The sequence below is a fragment of the Cyanistes caeruleus genome, chromosome 6 (assembly GCF_971803275.1).
Source record: "Cyanistes caeruleus chromosome 6, bCyaCae1.hap1.1, whole genome shotgun sequence".
NCBI lineage: Eukaryota > Metazoa > Chordata > Aves > Passeriformes > Paridae > Cyanistes > Cyanistes caeruleus.
The window spans coordinates 7,375,315-7,395,819 of record NC_141706.1 but is presented as its reverse complement, the minus strand read 5'-3'; the positions used below and the strand labels follow the sequence as shown (position 1 = coordinate 7,395,819).

The 20,505-nt window shown below is 46.8% G+C and overlaps 1 protein-coding gene across 5 annotated transcripts in view; it reads right to left on the bottom strand.

Annotated features, from left to right (window-relative positions):
- Window positions 1-5,942: 5,942 nt before the first annotated feature.
- The window catches only part of LMO1 (LIM domain only 1), a 59,584-nt gene continuing 45,021 nt past the window's right edge, over window positions 5,943-20,505 (bottom strand). For all 5 annotated transcript variants that reach the window (XM_086892741.1, XM_086892738.1, XM_023928621.2 and 2 more), the window contains 2 exons: window positions 10,911-11,036; window positions 5,943-6,392 (listed from right to left, as the gene is read on the bottom strand). In XM_086892741.1, coding sequence (XP_086748867.1) covers window positions 6,287-6,392; window positions 10,911-11,036 — 232 coding nt within the window. In that variant the 3' untranslated portion in view covers window positions 5,943-6,286. The remainder of the gene's footprint in view (window positions 6,393-10,910; window positions 11,037-20,505) is intronic.

The following is a 20,505-nucleotide window of genomic DNA, read 5'->3' as shown; positions in this document are numbered from 1 at the left end:
TGAGCAGGAGTGGGCAGGATGAGGGGGGGACCGCTTGTCTGCATCCTTGGCCACATCCCTGCATCCACAGCATCCTTGTCCTGCGAAGTTTTGGCCACCCCATCGCCCCTGCTGGGAGTGCACACCCCAAACTGGCAGAGTTTTAGCCAAATTCAGCCCTGCACAAATGTGAAACCCTTCCTTTGTGGGAGATAGATGTGTCAAGAGTGTGACAGCACTGGCTCCCCCAGGTCTGGCACCCAGGGAGCAGGAATATGTTGCAGCTGGAGAGAGCAGGGGTCCATGACTGCTGCCCTGGGTTCAGGGTGGCAAGAAACAGCGTGACTTTGCATCCCATCTCCTCCAGCTGCCTGTGCTTCCCCGGGAACAGAGCCTTTTGGATATGTTTTCATCAGCTGACATTTAAGTATGAATAAACAACTATTATGCATGCACTAAATATTCATGTTTTACAACATTGCCATTGCACTGAGGAATTATTTATGAGGCTGCTGCTCCCCGCTGGGGTGAGGGGACCCGGCTCAGGGCAGCCAGGAGCAGCCCCTGGGCTGTCGCTGTGGCCACGACCGAGCCACAACGTTGATGTTTGTGTCTTGCCAAAGGATGGCATTTCCTAGAGCTTCCTCTGAGGTGCAAAGGCAAGGAATCCTGCTCTGGAGGATGTTGTGTCCTGAACCTTTGTGTTCCAGCTGAGACTTTGGGGCACCTTTCCTCCTCCTTCTCCTCCTTCTCCTCTGGCAGAGGTCATTGCCTCAGCCCCCAGGGCTGCCGTGACAGCCCTGTGTGTGCTGCCAAGGCAAGATGCTTCACTGCATCTCTGGGCTCTGTTCAGCAAGAATTTTAATAAATAATAATTAAAAAAAAAAAATTATGACAAAGATACGCTCTTCTCAGAAAACCAGACTGCAAACAGAAGTGCCTCCTGAACCCAAGGGCTGAGCATTAAAGGGGTTACTTAACTTAAATAACAGACTTACTGAAAAACTGTTCTTGAAACCTAAAGCTGTTCTTGAAACCTGGGGCCCTTTCTATACCTGCTGCTGGAGGATGGGGACAGGGACACCTTGGGCAGTGTTTTGAACATCCACTGCCCTGGAGCCACCAACAGGAGGCCACAGCTTGAGGAGTCACCACTGTGAAGGGACCCGAGGGGAGAAGAGGGAGCTGGCAGCTTCCAGTGTGGGTGTCACCAGGGATTGTCCTTGGAGGGTGGCAATCCATTTCTGAGCAGCACTGATGGCCACTCTATTACTACTAACAGGCTGTGTAACCTCACTGGGCTAGACATGGATGGCAAAGTGCGTAGGGAAGCATTTTTGGGGTGATAAAACCCCCTGTGAGCTGCAGAGGGAGAGGCGGACCAGAGGAAATTGATGTGTTGCCACTGCTGGGAGGCACATGGGCCTGAAGGGTAAGCCCCAGAGCAATACAGGTTTTGAGCAACAATATTTTCATTAAATAACATCACGATTTTTTACAGTTTCTGCAGGGATGTCAATACCTTTAAGAAAATGCCTGATTCTATTCAATAATAATAAAGTTATTCTCAAGATAATTTTCTAAGTAAAATCACCCATAAAAGCTCAAGTTGCATTAGCAGCATTTCTTTCCAGCAGTGTTATTATCAAGGACTAAAACGGGCAGCTGGCCCCTCTGCTCCCCTTCAGGCAGACAGCAGGCAGCACCTTCTTCCTCTGCTCAAGTAATTTAAGTCAGTAGTGAAACATTCCTTCAAGGAAGCTCCTGCAGCTTCAGGTTCGTGTGGCAGTGGAGCCTGGCTGTGCATTTTTATTTACACTTCCACTGTTTACCTCACTTATGGGGGGCTTCATTGTGCTTCTGTGGCAAAACTGATCTCTGTTTTGGGCACTTGCACTCCAATCACTCACAAAAATCACCCAATCTGCAGCTGATCCCCTACTTCATCCCACCTTTCTGTTTCCTCCTGTTTCCCTGGTTTTGGTCCCTCCAGCCGTGCTTTCTCTCAGACCTTCACAAAAAAACTTCAGCACCACAAAACTGTCCTGCCAGATGTCTCAGCCTGGCCAGAGTTGCCCTTGGCATCCTTCAGCATTTAAAAGCACTCTATTAAAACCAGAGCAAGACACCCAGATGGGGTCATTCCCTTCCTTTAGGCAGTGGAAGGCAGCAGCTGCTGGAAGAGGTGGGAGGCCAGGGCCCCATTAACAAGGACAGGGTTTAGCAGTGGGACACAGAGTGAGCTAATGAACAATTAAGTCAGAAGCTTTCACTGGAAACCCATTTCCACCTCCAACAACTCCACATTCCCTGACCCAGCTGGACATTCCCTGATCCCCAGGTCCTGGATCATTGATGTCACCCATGGCCACTGTGGGGCATCCCCAGCTCCATCCCACTGCCCATCAAGCACATCAGCTGGCACAGCTCCATGGGGCTGCTGGGCCATCTGGGGAAGTGGCTTTCCAGTGATTGCTCGGGGGACTTTGGTCATGGCTCCCCAACCCCAGCAATTTGGAAGTGAGGGCAGGGCCCTCACCATGCAGACAGACAGACATGGGCGAGTCCCTGGCATGTGGAAGGGGCTGGCATGGGAAAAAAGGCTTTTCAGGGCTTTCCCCTGAAAGCCTGGGGAAGCTGTTGGTGGTGCAGACTCCTGCCCCTGTGCCCATACATCTGCTGGTCTCCACACTAAAGACATTTACTGTACGTGTTTGCCACCAGGGAAAGCCGCTGTCCGCCACTCAGCCCTGTTACTGGAAGAGCAGCAGCGGCATTTGTGCTGCTCTCAATATTGCGTGTCCAGGACCTGCTCTGTGGCTTTCGAAATCCTCCTCCCAACTCCCCACATCCCCCCTGGCCAATTAGGGAGGATGCTGGTGGGGGTGACGGCCCCCTCCCCCGTGTGGCAGTGCCGCGCCAAGGGACTGGCGCCGAGCGGCGCGAGCCGTCCCTTCTTGGCCTTGGGAAGCGCGGTTCACAAGCCAATGACAGAGGGATGAAATGCAAATATAGCATTTCTTGTAAAGTAAATTAAGCTAACAACGAGGTAACAAACCGCTGTTAATATTAGATTAACTTGTTTGGCAAGATATGAAATGGGGTGAGCTGGATTGCCGGTGGCGGAGTGCTCGATAGCGCTAATGCTGCTCAGGGAAGTATAACATCCCTCTGACAGACAGGGGCATGCTCCAAAAATAAAATAAATTAAGTCTGCTGGAAGAGCCAGAATCTGTGCAGCAATTACACCAGCATTAAAGATGAATGGAGACGAAGCCCAAGATTTTGATTGCCTTTAAACACTGGCTTGTTTTTTAATCTCAAAATCAGACTGTGCTGTGATCAGCCATTAGCCCCAACTGCAAAAAGAGAAAGAGACAGATGATCCTAGATTTTAACATCTCTAGTATGAACTTGAAATTCCTCTTTGAGCTAAGATAAGGAGGCAAATGGCAGATGGTGCAGAAGTTAAAGCCAGTTGAGTGCAGTTGGCAGCTGGGGCTGACATTGGCAACGATGGAGGCTTGGGCAGAGGGGTCACCGGCAGCCGTGTCCTCAACGTGGGGACTGAGGCACGGGCTTAAATGTCATCCTATATGCCAGTGGTCACTAAACTGATTAAGCAGTGGTTATCTTTAGCAGTAAAAAGGCTATCTGCTAATACTAAATTATTAGTGGCTAAAATGCCATTTACTCTGCTCTGATTCCTTGAATGAATATTTATGCCAAGTGATGACTATAACACCATCAAAAGGTTTCCGTGCTCTGCTCCGTAGAGTGGAAGCGATTATTCAACAGCAGGTCTGCACTCCAGCCCTTGTTTCTATTAAGCAAATTTGCAGTATTCAGACAAGAATTCATGATTGCATTGTCCTCCTGGGATTTTTATTTTTAAAGGTGACCCACCTCCAACGCTCTTTGGGGCATGGGTTGTGGCAGGTAGGCCCTGCCTGCTGTGCAGACACAGAAAAGAGGGATACAAATGCTGTACAATTTCTCCCTTGTATTTTTTCTTTTTAAAATATAAGACAATTGGCTATTTCCCCCACCCCATTCAGCACTTTGGGTTTCCTCCCATCCACCCAGTCTCCAGCTGGGGCTTTTGCACAAGCCAGCATAATGAAATTCCTGCTTAGGTGTCAGGAATCAGATCTACAGCAATGGTGACAAATCAAGAGGGTTGCCCATCAGAAATGAAGCCACATTTCCCCAGCAGGGGAGCAGTGCCTGCATTTCACAGCAAGGCAAGTGTGGGGAGGCAATGGGAAGCCGCTGCTCCTGAATCATGGCCCATGGTGTAACTTGAGGTACCTTTCTCTGAAGGACTCCATCCTTAAACTGGTACCAAACCCCTCTTTAAGAATCTGAACTGAAATGGAACAGCCCTTCCAGCTGGTTTGGTGAGTGGTTTTGGTTTGGTTTTACTGCTGCCCTCCTCACCACAGGACAGCAGCCTTGCCCTGCCATTGTGTGCTGAATTGCAGCAAATCCCACGGGCAGGCAGGCAGGGAGCCATCAATCCAGAGCACAGGCAGGGGCAGCGGCTGCCTGGCAGCCCATTTCAAAGCAAGGAATAGAAACATTTGGGCAACAAGCTGCTCCTTCCGTAGCCCCAGGGTGGCTGCCTCCAATAGTCTCTACAAAAAGAGCATCAGCTCTACAGCTTCTCTAAAGACAACCTCCCCCCACCCCAAGAAGCACTAAAATGGAACAGCAGTTTAAATACCACATATCCATAGGCAGCTATAAGTGGCTCTCTAATTGCTATTCCATGTTTATGGGAATAAAAAGGGATGAGGCCATGCATTTTATGCTGGGTCTCCCAACCCAAAACATCTGTTTGAGAAGAAAAATCACTCAATCAATCCACATGTCTGAGGTAGCTCTAGATGACAGGCAATATTTTGAAGCATGCTAAGTGTCTTGTGGTGCTTTGCTTCTGCTTAGCCATTATTCAGCACAGGTGTGTACATAAAAGCATTTCATGCAACAGGCAGAGCAGCACCAAGCTGCACTGCATCTGGCATTTGCAATTCAGGGAACACACACAAGCGACCCAGGACCAGCAACCAATTAAGTCACATCAGAAAAAAAAAGTACTCGGTGTCTATTTATTAAAGGAAAGGGGGGTAAATCTAAGAAAAAGCAAGAAGACAAAATAAATAGAATTGCAGCCATCCTTTACAGCTACTGGTGCACTATATTAAAGTGACACTCACTATACAAAGAAATGTGTTTGATACAGTCCAGTGGGTTGCACATGAATTGCATAACCTTGAAAATCATTGCACAAAGCATCGCAGCAGGAACACAGTTCAGAATTTTTTTCTCCGGGAGATGCTTCAAATCTGATCGCTTTTATTGCGTGGGAGGTCAAAGCACCTGGCACGGAGTAAGCAAAAAGGGCTGGGAGCAGGGATCTGCTGCATCAGCGCCCGGGCACGTCCCAGCCCTGACATCAGCTCTCACAGCAGCTCTGACCTGGACAAGTGATGCCCCACGGGAAAATCCCACTGCCTAGCAAAGCTTTGGAATTAATATTCTGATCAATGCCCAGGCACCTGTTGGCAGGGCTTCAGGGAGCTGTTCCTTGCAGCCCAGACTGGAGGCACGGGCTCAGCCAGCCAGCAGGAATTCCATGGCAGAGCTCTGTCTGAATCCACAAGGAGCCTCTCAGCCAGCAGCTCAGCAGGCACAGCCGCCTCGGCGGGACCCTGCCAGCGAGGGTTCCCAGCCATCACCTGCCCACAGCTCGTTCCCTCCCTTTATACAGGGAAGCAGGTGGTTGGATGGAAGTCTCCACAACTCTGCAGCGGCATTTCCCCCAGTTATTGTGAGAGAACCTGCCTCTGCTGTGATCCATGCAGTTTCCAGGGATCTGTGTACACGTTTCCAATAGTCTGCTCAGCTACAGCACGGGAAATACAGGCTTTTGCCACACGGGGAAGAAACCACGGCAAAGATGACCAGGAAACATTCATAATTTTTAATTCACACCAGTAATAAAATTGCATTACATTTTTCATAAAATAAATGTTCCAGTTTATATACAGAAAACAGACTGTACAGAGCCCTCCCCCAGACCCCAAAAACTCACAAACATACAGGCAATGCAGTGCTCAGCTAAGCAGGCACAACTGTACATCTAAAATTGTAACTGCTTTGTGTTGGGGGGGAAAAGTACTACAATGTATATAGTCCTCTCTGGACCAAGAATTAAAAAAATATTGCAGGCAAGCTGACAGGCGCCCTCGCTGCTCGTGCGGCCAAGCGCCCATCCCACAGTGCTCCAGCCAAGCAGGGGCTGTTATTGAACCTGGGACTCGAAGCTCCCGTTCAGCTGCCCTTCCTCATAGTCCATCTGACACAAGATCATGTTGTTCTTCAGGAAAAACTTGTCTCCCACGCAGAATCTGGAGGATGAAGAAGAAAGGGTTAGTGGGTGTGAGTATGAGCAGATGTTAGAACGGGGCGGGTTTGAGGCAGTTTGGGTCTGACAGTGACTCTGGTGAGCAGGGTTTGATTTCCAGCTCTGCCGGTGCTTCTCCCCTTGCCATCCCAGGGTTTTGCTCTCCCTTTCCCTGGCACATCCGTGCTTGGCTCCAGGCCACAGGGAGCAGCTTGGGGAGCAGGTCCCACTCTCTGCAGGGCCCCGTGCCAGCTGCAGGAGGAGGCTGGGAGCAGTTAAGGGATTTGTCCCTGCAGACAAGAGATGTTGGCTCTCCAACCAGGAAATCAAGCGGGCAATATTACACTGAGCCTATTTCAAGTTTTTGCTGGTATCCACATTTCCACAGTTCCCTCGGGTGAAGCAGTATTTACACTAATTTCCAGGCAAGGACTGGCTATTAAGTCCTCCCTCACCCCCTTGTGTACAGTGCTGAACAATAAATAGAAATTTCTCGGTGGCTGGACTCCTAACCTTTATCTTCATTGAGCGAAGGGCACTGCTCTCTATATACCATGTAAATTGTTCTGTTTGTCTTGAAGTTGACAGAGAAGCTTGTGATATTTAACAATTTTATTTGACCATTAAGGTCAAAAAAGTTCCACATATAAGATCGGAGAGGTGTGAATTGACAGCCAATAGCTTTTTCCACCCTGCCTGCCTGCCCAGGAATCAGAAGCTAATCTTTACTTCTTAAGATAACAAATAATGTTCTCTGCACCCAGTTCAGGGGCTGTTTTCTGTCCATCATGCTGGCAGGACAATGACAGACCAGAGCACAGGCTGCCCCAAGAGCTGAGTCTGAAATCAGCCAAAGGTCCCTGAAGCAAAGGGACAACCTGGGTCAGGCACTGTGCCTCAAGGCAGCTCTGCACTGAAAGGAAGGGGTAGGTACCAGCCTCTGGCGGGGCCAAGTGTCTGCAGGGCTTTGAAGGAAGATCACTGGAGGTGACCCCATCCTCAGGAGACTTAGCAGACCTCAAAATGCCCATTTCCCCTGCTCCCAGGCAGAGCTTTGGCACTGCCTACCCCTTGTCTAAAGTGCTTTCATCATCTGTAACTCAGGCAGCTTCAGGCAGAGCATCTCCATAAAAAAGAGTTTTCTGCTAAAAGAATAGGACTGATAATTTTAGAGCTCCTTTATAGGCCCAACACAGGCACAAGATTTCTATATTTTGACACCTGCAAATAGGCTGATGCATTTGCCAAGTTGGTACAGAGAGAACTGGGCATAGGTTCACACTTTATAGGGTTTCATTGAAGACCTTCCATCTTCTTCCCTCTGTGGCATGTTCTCTAGTAATTCTGAAATTCAACCTTTTCTGTATGTTAAAAAGATAAAGATTATTCCTAATTTCCATTAACAGCTTTTATGGTAAAAACTGTACTGCACACTCTCTCCTTAACACGGCCTTCCCCAGGAGCAGGTTTACTCACAATAAAGAACAGACACAGCTGCTTGCTTTTCACTACTTATCCCCACATTAAGTGCCATAGAAACCTCCAGGAAGAGAAATGCAAAAATTATTCTTGCCCACCAGCATCATCAACAGCTGTCTCTTGCTAAACCTGGTTTTGGGTGTAGAGGAGCCAGAGGATGAGCTGGGGAGTTTGGGAGTTGGAAGGCGTGGGGGTGTGTAGAAGCTCATGGGAACTGAAATGCTCTACAGGGGGACCCAAATGTGATGTGAAGTTTTGGGAGAAGGGTTTGATTCACTGGAAAGGCAACTGTTTCTACTTGCCAGTCCTGCAAACCCACCAGTAAACTGGGGTCTCTTCAGCTGGTGCATCACAAATGGAGACAGAGGGGTTAAGAGGGTGACCTCAGGCCCAGATTCACACTGCCAGCCCGAAATGATCAGAGCAGGGATGCTGCAGAGCCCATTTGGGTGATCAAATTCCAGCCAGCAGCAGTCACAAATAGGTGCTGAACCTACTCTGCCATTTCTTTAGTGATTTTCTTCTGAGCAAACCCACACTTGAGATAATGCAAGAGAAGCATTTCCTGCAACCCTTGTAACACTGACCTATCAGCCAGTTACAGCAGTGACCAGCTTTTATTCACCACTACAATGACCATGACGACTTTAGAACAGTTTAAAGCATGGTAGGCTGAGTGGTAATGCAGGACTTGATGCAAAACTGGTGTTTTAGGGAATGAAAGTAATGAAAACACTGCACACTTGGTAAAAATATTAGAGATTTTGCTGTGATGGATTTAGCACTCTGTATTAGAGAGTCAAGCTATGGAAAGGTAAGCAAGCTGGAAGAGAACTAAGGAAAAGTTTTCATCATCAAATCTTTTCAGAGCTGAAGAACAAGATGGGGTTTCAGGTGAAGTTTCCAATTCAGAACCAGAACTGGTATCCACATCCACCTCTGCAGTTTGGGCTTTAGGGTTACTTAATCTCACTGGTCTCAGTTCAGCACCCAATGCTGTCTGTTACTAGATCACTTCCATTCTGCCCTTTCCAGCCCAAGTCTCTACAGAATAAGTCATAAGAATTAGTAGCCCTCTGACCCCAGCCAAAATTAAGAATCTACACATAGCCCACCTTTCAGAACAACTCAGCCCCTCACAAACTGAGCAAATCCCTTGTGCATCACAGCACAACTCTGCCAGAACCGGGGGATTACCTGCACTCTCCTGCCAGGCAGTGACAGCCCTGGAGGTTGTCTGAAGGACAGAGTGGCACCACACTGGCAATTGAAGAGGGAAGGGAGGGAGAGAGGTGCTTTGGAGCCTTTGAAATGAAGGGTGAAATTTAAAAGAAATTACTGAAAATGAAAACTAGGCAGCAGTAGGATTTTCTGTGAGAGAAGGGTGAAGCAGGGCTTTGATGAGAGATACTAAGCTTGCAGACTCCAAGGCCAACTCCAAGGACTCCACATCCCAGGGCTGCCTGAAGGGACATTTGTAATGCTCCAGCCCCAGGTTTGGTGTGGAGTTTGGGAGAAACTCTCTCCTGCCTGGGAATCATCAGGAGGCTGAAAAGAGCTGATCCTGAGGGCTGAGCCTGGCAGCACCCACAGCATTCCCGAGGCTGGAGACAAATCCCAGAGCTGGCGATTGTCACGGTGTGGAAGGAGCATCTTAGGGGACGAGGTGGGATCAGCTCTGTGTTCAAGAGCCACAAAACAAGACTGGGCAGCTGGAAGAGAGCCCAAGGCCAGGAGCCACTAGATGTCACTGCCGCCCCGGCACTGCCACCGCGGCCGTGCGGTGACAGCATTAGTGGGAGTTCTGTACCTCAAACACCTCCTCCGTGCTCAGGCACCAAATTCACCTCTAGGGCTGAGCCCTAGAGACCAGAATGGGACAGCATCTCCCAAATTCAGGGGTTTGGGAATGGGACAGCATCTCCCAGGTTCAGGGGTTTGGGACTGGGACAGCATCTCCCAAGTTGAGGGGTTTGGGAATGGGACAGCATCTCCCAGGTTCAGGTGTTTGCACTCATGTATGGCTGCTTCATGAGCAATCCCACTGTGACTCTTCTCTAGAGTGAGCAAAGGGATGTTGAAATCAGGATTTTAGCTTGACTTTTACAGAATTTGGTCATACATCTTCCCACAAATTTTGTCATCTCTCTCACACTTTCCCATGGGATGAGGTTTTGGTATCCCAGTTTCATCTTTGGGAAACACAACCACATATCCAGAACAGGAACACCAGCACAGCCCTTGGACACTGGGCAGTCTCTACAGCCTGACTGAACAAGAAATAAGAACTGCAAGCAGTTCCAGGTCTATCTCAGACAAGGATGGGCAAATGGATACATCAGAAGGTGGCACATTATCACATCTGGTTCTGTGGGCTTCCATTCTGCCTATGATGATCAACAATCATGGTGCTGGGAAGATTTTTTCACATCCTTCCCAAACTCTACTGGCTACAGGTAGTTCAAATGAAAACACTGTGCATGGCCCTTTATTATAGTCCCTGATGTCCATCCTCCACCCAGCAGAAACAGTAAGCCCACTCAAAATTATACCACCAAGATCCCCTGTTAATTACACACCAACTAAAGGGATTTGCTCCTAGTGTTGGAAAGGGCTTGGCCAGAGTATTTTTCTCCTTCCTGTCCCTTCTCTCTATCCTTCTTCTTTTCCACCCCCAGTTTTAAGCGTGTCAGAAACGTGATTTAAGAGAGATAATGTCAGTTTGCCAGAGGAGGTCCATTCTCCATCATCTGCCTTCTGCAAAGAGGGGAGCTCCTGAAAGGACGCTGGAGCAGTTTGTTTTATTCAGCAGCAGCTGTACAGTCTGTGTCCTCCCCCCTGCCCCTCCAACTCCCACCAGCTCCAAGGGGATTTGCAGTAAAAGGGCTACAGGTACTTACACGCATCCCCCAGGTCAGCCTGGCAAGCCAGCCCCGCCAGCAGGCTGCGAGCCCCAGACGGGCTGCGTGCATCAAACATTTCATTTCCCGTTTTCTGGGCAAAGGTATGAATTAGTTTGTGTGTACAATAACTGTGTCCTCACCGCTGGTTGCAGAGCTGACAGGCAAAGCAGTCCAAATGGTAAACATTATCTCTGGCCCTCATCACCATCTCAAAGGCAGGGATCAGTTTACTGCAGGCAGCACAATTCCCGGTGGTACCAAAGAGCCTGCCAAAGAAGCACAATCATTAGAAGCCATTTTAATTAAATGGTGGAAGGACTAATTAAGTGTAATTAGCAGTATCAAATACTGTATTGCACCAATAAATAGAAGCTGCAGTCTCCATTTCACTGACCAACCAGCGCACGGGAACTTGGGATAAAACTGCCTGGTGAGCAGGCTCCGATCGTCGAGATGAAACTTCATTTGGTTTGTGAGCCTAGGGCTAATTTGCTGTCTAATGGAGAAAAGCATTAAACACTTAGAGCACTATTTTGGGGCTCACAAAATTTCAGTCAAAAGCTATCTGCCTCTCTGCAGCAGTGGGGTAGGTGGTGGGAGCTGCCCATCCTGCTCCCCACACTTTGCTGCGCTTGGCCGCAGCCTGACGGAGGGACAGGATGGCAGCAGGACACACAAGTCCCATGAACTTTGCCACTCCTGGCAGGCAGCGCTGTGACAGAGCTCAGGGAGAACCTCACTTACCTGCTGATAAAAAGAAAAAAGCACGACATATCTCGCAATGAGCACACAGCATTTCCTGAGCCAGGCACCTCAGAGAGCGAGCCCTTCTCCCGGGCTGTGCCCCCCTCCTCCTGCCTCCCCAGCCCTCCCAGGAGCCAGCTAAGCCCTTCCACAGTGGCCTGGACAGCATGCTCAGCCGTTCCACTCCAGCTCCCCGGCCCTCCAGGACAGCCCTTCAGCACTGGAAGCTCTGCCATTCTCATCTTGGCTTTCACTATCTGTCTCCCCAGATGTCTGCTGCTGTTGCAGCTCCTGCCGGGGGACTCGAGCAAGACTGCGGCATCCTTCCCGCGGCCCCCTTGCCCGAGGTGTCCCTGCAGACCCCGTGTGCGCCAGGCTCCAGCCACGGGCTGACAGAACCAAGGTTCACCCCAGCCTCTGGTCACGTGTCACTTGGCCTGGAAGATGATAAAAATGGTATTTTGGGGGTGATGAGCCTCAAGACGTACGATCCCTGCTGGCCATTAGCTCTGTGCACGCAACGCGCCGCTGCCCGCGGACAGATCTGGGCCCACCGTTTGTTTCAAGCCATCGGTTCTGGCTGATTCCACAACACGCAGATGAGAAGCATCAGGAAAATCTATAACCAATTTCTAAACCTGCAATTTGCCAGGCTAATCAATACTAATTATTACTGGCCAGTAATTGTGAATTGAAACACCCAGCAGTGTTATAGAAACCTCCACACAACTCTCCCACCCTCCTACAGTGCTGTGCTCCCGAAGTCAGCTCGCTCTCCAGATGTAAGAAAGCCCACCCTTATTTTTCTTTAGAAGTGGTATCAGTGGTCTTTCATTAGGCCTGGTGGGAAAATCCCAGACCTTCCTATGAAGAAACAGCACTGTGTTTTCCCTGAGAGCTAAACCACACAAACCAAAACAGAAACGCGTGTGCAGGATGGAAAATCCGCAGAGGGAGTACCAAAATTTCTTCCCCCGTGATCCCATCATCTGAAGGCTGAAAGGCAGAGTGAGACCCCAGCTGTATGTATGTTTTTGTACCACATGTATGCATGTTTTTTACACCAGCAAAAGGCAGTCCCTTCCTCCCTGCAAGCTGACCCCTCTTGCTCCTGCCTCCACGAGCAGGCAAGGCAGGGGAGGCAGCTGGGCACGGGCCTCGGCTGCCTAACGCCAGCAGACAGGACTGCAAAAATGCAGCACTGAAAAGCATCCAGGTCTCCACCCTGGAAAGCCCTGGCTCTCATTCAGCACCCACTCACAAATCAAGCCATTAGTCCAGACATCCCTCCCTTCCCCAGCCTAGCTGCCCCTTTCCACTTGGGCACAGCAAAGCCTGACAGCTTTTGCCAGGATTTTCCCATTTCCCATAAAACCAGACATCCGTTTTTAGAGTACCCAAGTCACAGCAAACTAAAAAAAAAATGAGTCAAATGCATTAGGCAGGGAAACTGGGAGGTTAATCCTAGATTTGCTCTGTGCCCAGCACTGCTACATGCACAAGTATAAAATATCCATTATTCATTAGCATCACAGTTGTGTGGAGCTCAATCTAGATTAAACAAAATAAAGGGGCCCCAGACAGCACCATTTGCATTGTTAAGCAGGTGCTTTTCTTCAGCCTTCAAATAGGAGACTTTTCTAAATGGAAATGATGGGGAAATTTGGACAGATGTTCACTTAACTATTTAAACAGTTAGCTTAAGAAACATGAAAAATGTATTTGGCATCGTATTCACCTGTCTTCTTTCAGGGGTTTTGGGGGTAAACCAATTGTTAAACAGCTTTGACTGTTTGCATAAGAACTGAAGCTTATGTTCTGTCCAGCTGAAATCGTTTTGCCTTCTAATGTCTACATAACGTGGCTTCCAGCGAGTCAGCGTGCTAATCTTTATCTCTTCTATCAAGTTTCACAGTCCTCCATACCCTCCCTTTCCCAACAGATGAACATTTCACACTTATTCTAGCACCTCCTAATTTTAATCTGCTTTTTGGGGAGTGATTTAGAGCTCCATGTATTCACCGTGCTTCTAAAAATACGCCGTAACTTGTAGCTCGGCGAACGTGGCTTTTTAAAAAATTGTTGGAAGAAAACGCAAAATGAACAGAGTCTTTTGCCTTTTTTTGTTTGCTTGTAGGAAACCTGCCACATCTGATATCCCCTGATCCAGATGCTACTTGAGCTGAAGCTTCCTGAAGTGGGGAGCTTAATGCTATTGGAAGGAGGGAGAGAAGATAAGGAGCAGGAGGAAAAACCTTCCACCCCAAGCCCCATCTGTGGTTAAATTTAAAATAACCCCACATGAACAAGCTGATCTGCATTCTGTCCCCCAGACACCTTCATAACAGATGCAACACTCTCTCACATATTCACACACACGAAGTTGAAGTTCACTAGAAAAATCTATCAGATGTTTAGCCTCTACTTACCAGCTTGGAGCCATTGGCATAAAAGAAGCTGGAAATACAGAAAGTTTTCAGTTTGGGGTTGTTTTGCTTCTTCTAAAAATCCCTATTTATTCACTTCCCTTTGAAGTTAAAAGGCAACAATTTTTAAGTACAGATTTATTCCCCTTTATGTAACAGGAAGACCCAGCCAGCTTGTAAATAAGCATAGACTATGCAGATTTAAAATTTAGCACAATTAAACTTTTACCCTGTGGTAGTAATTATGTTTAATGGCTCTTAGCCTGAACTTAACCACGTCTATTGTTGTCAGCCAGTCTAAAAGCAGGAGTTTGTCCAAGGACAATTTTCTGTAGTTTATGGGCACACTAAAAACCCTGCTATGCCCTGTTCTCATTGGCCATTGATGTCAGTGTGTATAGTAAAAATTAAAGCTAATTGGCATACAGGAGCAGCCCTGAATGCAAATGAATTAATGGGAAAAGGAGGGAAGTAGTAGGCAACTGTCAAAGGATGGGTTTTATGTAGTCTTGTCTGGGCTGAAGAGCAGTCTTGTGCATGGTGATCCAGACCTCAACAACTCTGAATACACCTCAAATTAATTCTATCCATAGTAATGTCACAGCACCCTGCAGGTTTTTTTTTGGGTGGGAGAAAGAATGGTTGAGGGTTCTTACTGTAAGGAAAACAGGAAGAAACTTCTCATATGAAAACATTAATACCTTTTAACAGATTTTTTGTTTAACCAAGATATTCAGGGGGGCTAAACTGAGAACCTGTTTGCCTATTTTTGTCTCCCCTAGGAACAACAATCTGGTTTAGTCATTGCCTGCAAGGAGAGAGTCCCCATTTCTTCTCGCCCCCTCTAGCCTGGTGTCTGACTAGATAGCAGCTTGCAATCAAAAAAGGAGGAGAAAAATCTTCCCTCCGCAGAAAGAGGAAAAATTTTGGAGCTGTTGACTTCAAAGGAAACAAAAAAAGAGGAAGCAGGACAGGCACATAAAAATAATGAATGGTACAGAAAGGAAAGGTTGGCAGTGTCAACTGGATTTTTTTTAAACACAGGAACAAAACAAGTTCAAAATTCAAACAGCTGAATGGAGACTGATAATTGCCCCCCAAAAAAGGTTTTGTCAGCACTGAAAGATAAGAGTTATGAACTGAAGGAAGACTGAACACTAACCTACAGATAAATATCTACATTTGTAGATATTATGTACAACTGCCTATTTTTCTACATATTTATATATCCAGATTATCTGGATATACAAGTTTTGTAAGAGCTATGGAACTCCATGCTGGTGTTGTCCCCAGCCAGGTAAAATCAGTTTTCCCATTTCGAACACCTTCCCTGTTTGCCTGCTGCTGTTTATTTCTTAGTTTCATCAGGGCCTGCTGTAGAACAAAACTTGCTTTATGTACCTGAAATCCATCCTCATGAAAAGAAAAGGCCCCTGCCTTTTGAAACAAACGAACAACTGATTTTTCAGTGAGGATGGCTCTTAAATGCTGCAATCAGTATTTTTCCCATCTGTGGGTATTAGAAATATGCTGAGCTACAAGTGTGACTTGTGACTGCAGTATTGAATATACCAATAAATGCAGGGAAAGCCTGAACATCACTTAAAAAGATAAAAAAGAATAAGCTTAAAAGCAACTTCAGACAGCTTTGCTGCAATCAGCCCTTGTGTGAATTAGAGAAAGCCTCAGTGATAGGAGCTTCAGCATGGTAAATACATATTTATTTGTGTTTAATTGTGGTGGTGCTGCTGCACCCTCCTATCCAGGACACGGATGTCAGTGCTGCACTGGGAAGTCATGTCAGCTGAAGGAAAGGAAATGCATTTTGATACTAATGAAGTTGGTCAAGCTGTCCTCTCATGAAGCCTTCAAGATCAGTCCCAAAGAATTTGCATCTTGCATGCCAAAGGGTTTGGCATTCAAGGACAGCATTGCGGGGGAGTTGAACCAGTACAAAACAGCCCCTGGCCAAGTGACTGCACTGGTTCAGAGATTACTGGGCCTGAACTTCAAGGCTGCTCAAGGGAGTCTGTCTTCACTTGAAGGACACATCTGAATGTTCATTTATTTTCACTCCTTTGGCCTCTCCCTCCATATTTTCAGTGGGTATTCACAGAGGGGTTGGGACCATGAGCAGGTAGGAGAAGTCCAAGTCTTCCTCCCCTGCCCCAGCCTTTCCCATGGTGTAACTGGAACTGCTGATCTCAAACCCATCCTTGCTCTGGCACTGCTGAACACAAGTGTGTCAACGCCCTCTTAGGAGAGTATAAATACAGCAGTCAGGAAACTGCAAAGCTGAAAGTGCTAGAGGCATGCTAGTGCACCACAGCCAGGCAGAATTACTCCCCATTTGCTTTCCTCCTCAGTGAGAAGTTTTGGAGATGGGGGGAAGAACAAAAAGGCAAAAAGCAAACAAACAAACCAAGTAGGGGCACAGGCTGTGAGAAAGTCCTGGACCAACTACTGCAGGGGGAAAAAGAAATCAGTACTTTAACATCACAAAGCACAGCAATGTTGCCAAGACACATTGTATTTTGAGCCTAATTAATCCTCCTTAATCTGAACAGACACCAAGTGTAGAAGTGAGGGTGTCCTATGCAGCGTGCAAGATGCTCCCTACTGCGAGGCAAAAGCAGCACTTCAGCTTAGTGACATTTTTAGGCTCTGAGCAGACACCATTTGTTCAGCCACACTGCATTTATACCTCTCCTTCCCACGCCAAACATGTCCCTTGAAAATCCAACAGGGCATGCTCTTGGTGCTTACATGCACGCTCTGCTTCTCCAGAGGGAAAGCATATCCCAAATTCTCCCTGTCCTGCTCCAAAGGTGCTGCAGCTTCTGCAGGTTGAAGCCACATTCTGAGCATTAGTAAGGTCTTGGGGAGATTAACTTAAATTCTGCCTGTTGGGGCACACACATCTCAGTTCCCAAAGGCTTGCTCTCACACAGCCAGCCATGGTTTAGTGGTTTGGCTCAGGGTTTGACTTGGGGAAGGCCACCAGAAGGAGGGAATTTATCCACATCCTCCTGTGCCAGCAGAGCAGGGCACCCATGGTTCTGCTCTTATCCCGCAAGAAAATTAAACCCTGCATATTTGCCAGGTATAGAACACTTCACCAAAAGGGCTCCTAAAAGCATTCACTGACAGAATTAATGCCCAGGGGCGTCTGGAGTAGGGCAAAACCCCCAGGACTTGGCACCTGAGTCATCTGAAGTAGGAGCTGCCGAGGGTGGAGTTCAAGCCTCTGTGCTACAGACAGTGCTGAGGGGTGACAGGGGATGGCAAACCTGCCAGGAGGTCCCTGTCCCTCAGGTGGGATGCAGAGGACTTCTCTGCTCCCCGGAGGCACCAAGACCAGGTGCAGAGGGATGCCTTGCTGAGTTTGCAGCCCTGATCCAAACATGTGGGAAAGTGGGTGAAAAAGAACTGCCATGAAACCCACTGAGAACAGCATCAGGGTTTCCCGGGAAGCCCTTCTCTTTTACTGATTCACCATCATTTTTAAATGCAGGTTTTGCGCTTGCTTTGGAGTCTAATTAAGGCCCCAATCAGTTTACATGATGAAAAACTTTCCCAACAGCAGCATATCAAACACGCAGAAGCAACAGTTCTGCTCCTCTCAAAGCAAGCCCGACTCGCCTTTGCTCGTGTGAGGGCACCATGCTGAGTAAAAAGGAAAAATCACGTTCTTCATCAGCACTTCACAGTGAAATTTAAGTTGTCAGTTCCTCACGGGAAATCCTGATGCAACACCCAGCCCGTCCCTGTGAAGCGGAGCTTGGTGAATGTTTAATTATGCCTCGGAACAAACACACATCGCTGCGTGGGGGCTGCGAGGAGCCATCTGAGCCTGCATGCTAAGCTGCTCTGTCCCAGAAGCAGTTCCTTCAATAGCATTTGCTTATCAAAAATAATTAGAGGTAGGAATGCTGGAACTGCGATTATGAAACAAATGGTAAATCTATTTGCTGAGATGAAATGTATTGAAAGATACATCGAGACACAGCTGGAGACTGAGGTGATACCACAAGGATAACAACTCGAGATCCAATTTCATCTTTCATGATTAAAAAATGAGCAAGAAAGTGTTTTATGAAAAGTGAAGGTTAACAAATGTTCCTTCACAAGCAATGACGACAGTTTATCTTTTGAAACAAATGATCAGGCTACGGTCTGCTCGCAGCTCCTGGAACACGTCGGGAAGATTTCTGCTGAAAACCCACTGAGGATCAGCACCCACAGCTGGCAGCCCACCGTGCTCCCAGTGCCTGGGACAAAGCCAGCTCCAAAGGAACGCTGCCACAGCAGGGAAGGAGCTGGCACCGCTCCTGTCCTGAGCCTCTGCCACAAGTCCATCCCTAGCCCCAGTCCCTGCATGGCTCATCGGTGCCTGCCCTCAGGAGGGGTGGCACAGGAGGGTCCCAGAGCTGAAAACTGACTACAAAATATTCCAGGAGCCCTCTGACTGAATTCCTCTGACTGTCCTCCAGGTAAAGTGCTCCATTTATGGTACAACTACAGTGTGAAGCATGAGAAGTTATTTATAGGAATGAATTCTGCTAAAATTTGGCTAGTAGGCCAAACACTGTGAGCTGTTTAACAAGGAAGAAAAAAATGGGGATAGAGACTCTAAAACTACTAATGTGAATGAATTATATAATGATGATGGGGATGGTTAATTCTCCAAGAAGAAAAATTCAAATTATCAGGAGGGAACAGACAGTAGAGAAGATCGTGATGGCAAATTTATCTCCTTCTATTAATAGAACTAATACTTAAAATTGAGAGAGAAAGAAATATTTTGTGTAGAAGTCAACACAAGATGTTTTAAAGTAAAAAATTGCTTTATATTTCTATAAATATGGGGCTGCATAGCAATCCCCTTATTCCTATGCTGGGAGCCTGAAAGACCCCAGGAGTTCAGCAGAGCCCCTCAAAAAACCCCAGTATAAACCAAATTATTTGTAAGAATAAAAGCCATGATAGCTGTAAACAGCTGTAAACAGCTGCCTAAACAGCTGAAGGCTAATTAACAGCGCTATTACAGAGTTAATATTATTCCTTCCTAGCTGAGTCTTCGTTAAATTTCCCAAGATATGACAACTGGGATATGACCATGTTCTTCCCAATAAAAAACAGTCAAAGCTCTAACACCCTAAATTCAGATAAAGGGAAAATATTTACTGTAAAGGCTACACAAGTCTCTACAGTTTAACATTTACAATTAACAATTAAACTTTACAGTTTAACCATGCATAAATAGCAACCGACTTCCCCCCTGTCAGGCCAGGAACTATTCCACCCTCAAAAAGGGAGACAGAGTTGTTACAGGACACCTTTCAGGCACAGAATTTTGTTCCAGAGACCATGTTTAACTGGTGCTGGGATAGAATCTGCATGGCCATGGTCAAACATAAGTTCCAGCTGTTGCCTTCCATGGTTCATGCCATGAATTTCCCTCTCTTCACAAAGCTGGGACACTTCCTGCAGTCTGCAATGGCTTCTTTTCCATCTCCAGCACAGGCTTCTGGTGTGCCCCAGAAAACTCACATCATCTAGGGGCCAGTGGGAAAATCACAGATTCAGCTCTTCCACCTCGAAGCAGCATTCATGGCAAAAACCAAAGAAAGAAAGAAAGAAAGAAAGAAAGTGCTCTACAACTCCAGTGATAAAAAAGGTCCTTCTAAACCTAACAGCATCAATACTGCTGTCCTTTGGCACTTTAACATGTCTGATTTGATGCCACACATTATTTTTGTTATGAAACTAGAATAAACCAAAATCAATATGGTGCTTATTAAATGGACAAAACATGGGGTAGCTCACAGGTCTCAAAAAGCAAATGTAAATTGGAAACAGTGTCCAGCTCAGTATTTCTAGCAGGGTTCTGCAACATATAGCATAAAGCTGAGTATCTATCTTCAGGGTCAAATTAAAAAAAAAAACAAAACAAAACAAAAATCACAACACAAACACAACACTTTTTCAAGACCAGAAATGACAAAGTCAAGTGACAAATAATGAAATGGAGGATGACAGATAGAGAAACCTGTATCAGTTGGCAAGCTGGGTGCAAACAAGATAAAGAAAAGATAATGTATAAACAAGATAAAGTATAAACAAATACTTCAGAAAATAATGCAGCTGCTCTTCCTGGAAAGTAAACTATTCCTGGAAGAAGCTCTCCTGAGAGATTTTGGGGGTCCTTGTGATAGTATCTAACGTGACCCAATTGTGATACTGTGATGAAAGGCCTCCTCAAAAAGGAAGATCAAGAACTGAAATATTTTTCATTGACACATCAGAATTATGTCCACAACACAGAAAGAGTATAGCTAAGCTGAAGAAGAACCAAAATGCTAATTTGGGGGTGGAAATCTCTGTGTTGAATTCAAACTTTCTGGAGCTCATTTTTTTTAGCTTAGCACAGACAGGGTTAAGGATGCTTTCAGAGCAAGTGACTTGTGACATTAGAAAATACTCAGATTTAAGGAAGGTACAAAAATTATTTCATTATAGTGAAGACAGTTAACTCTTTCCTCTTCGCACCCTTTCCACTTTT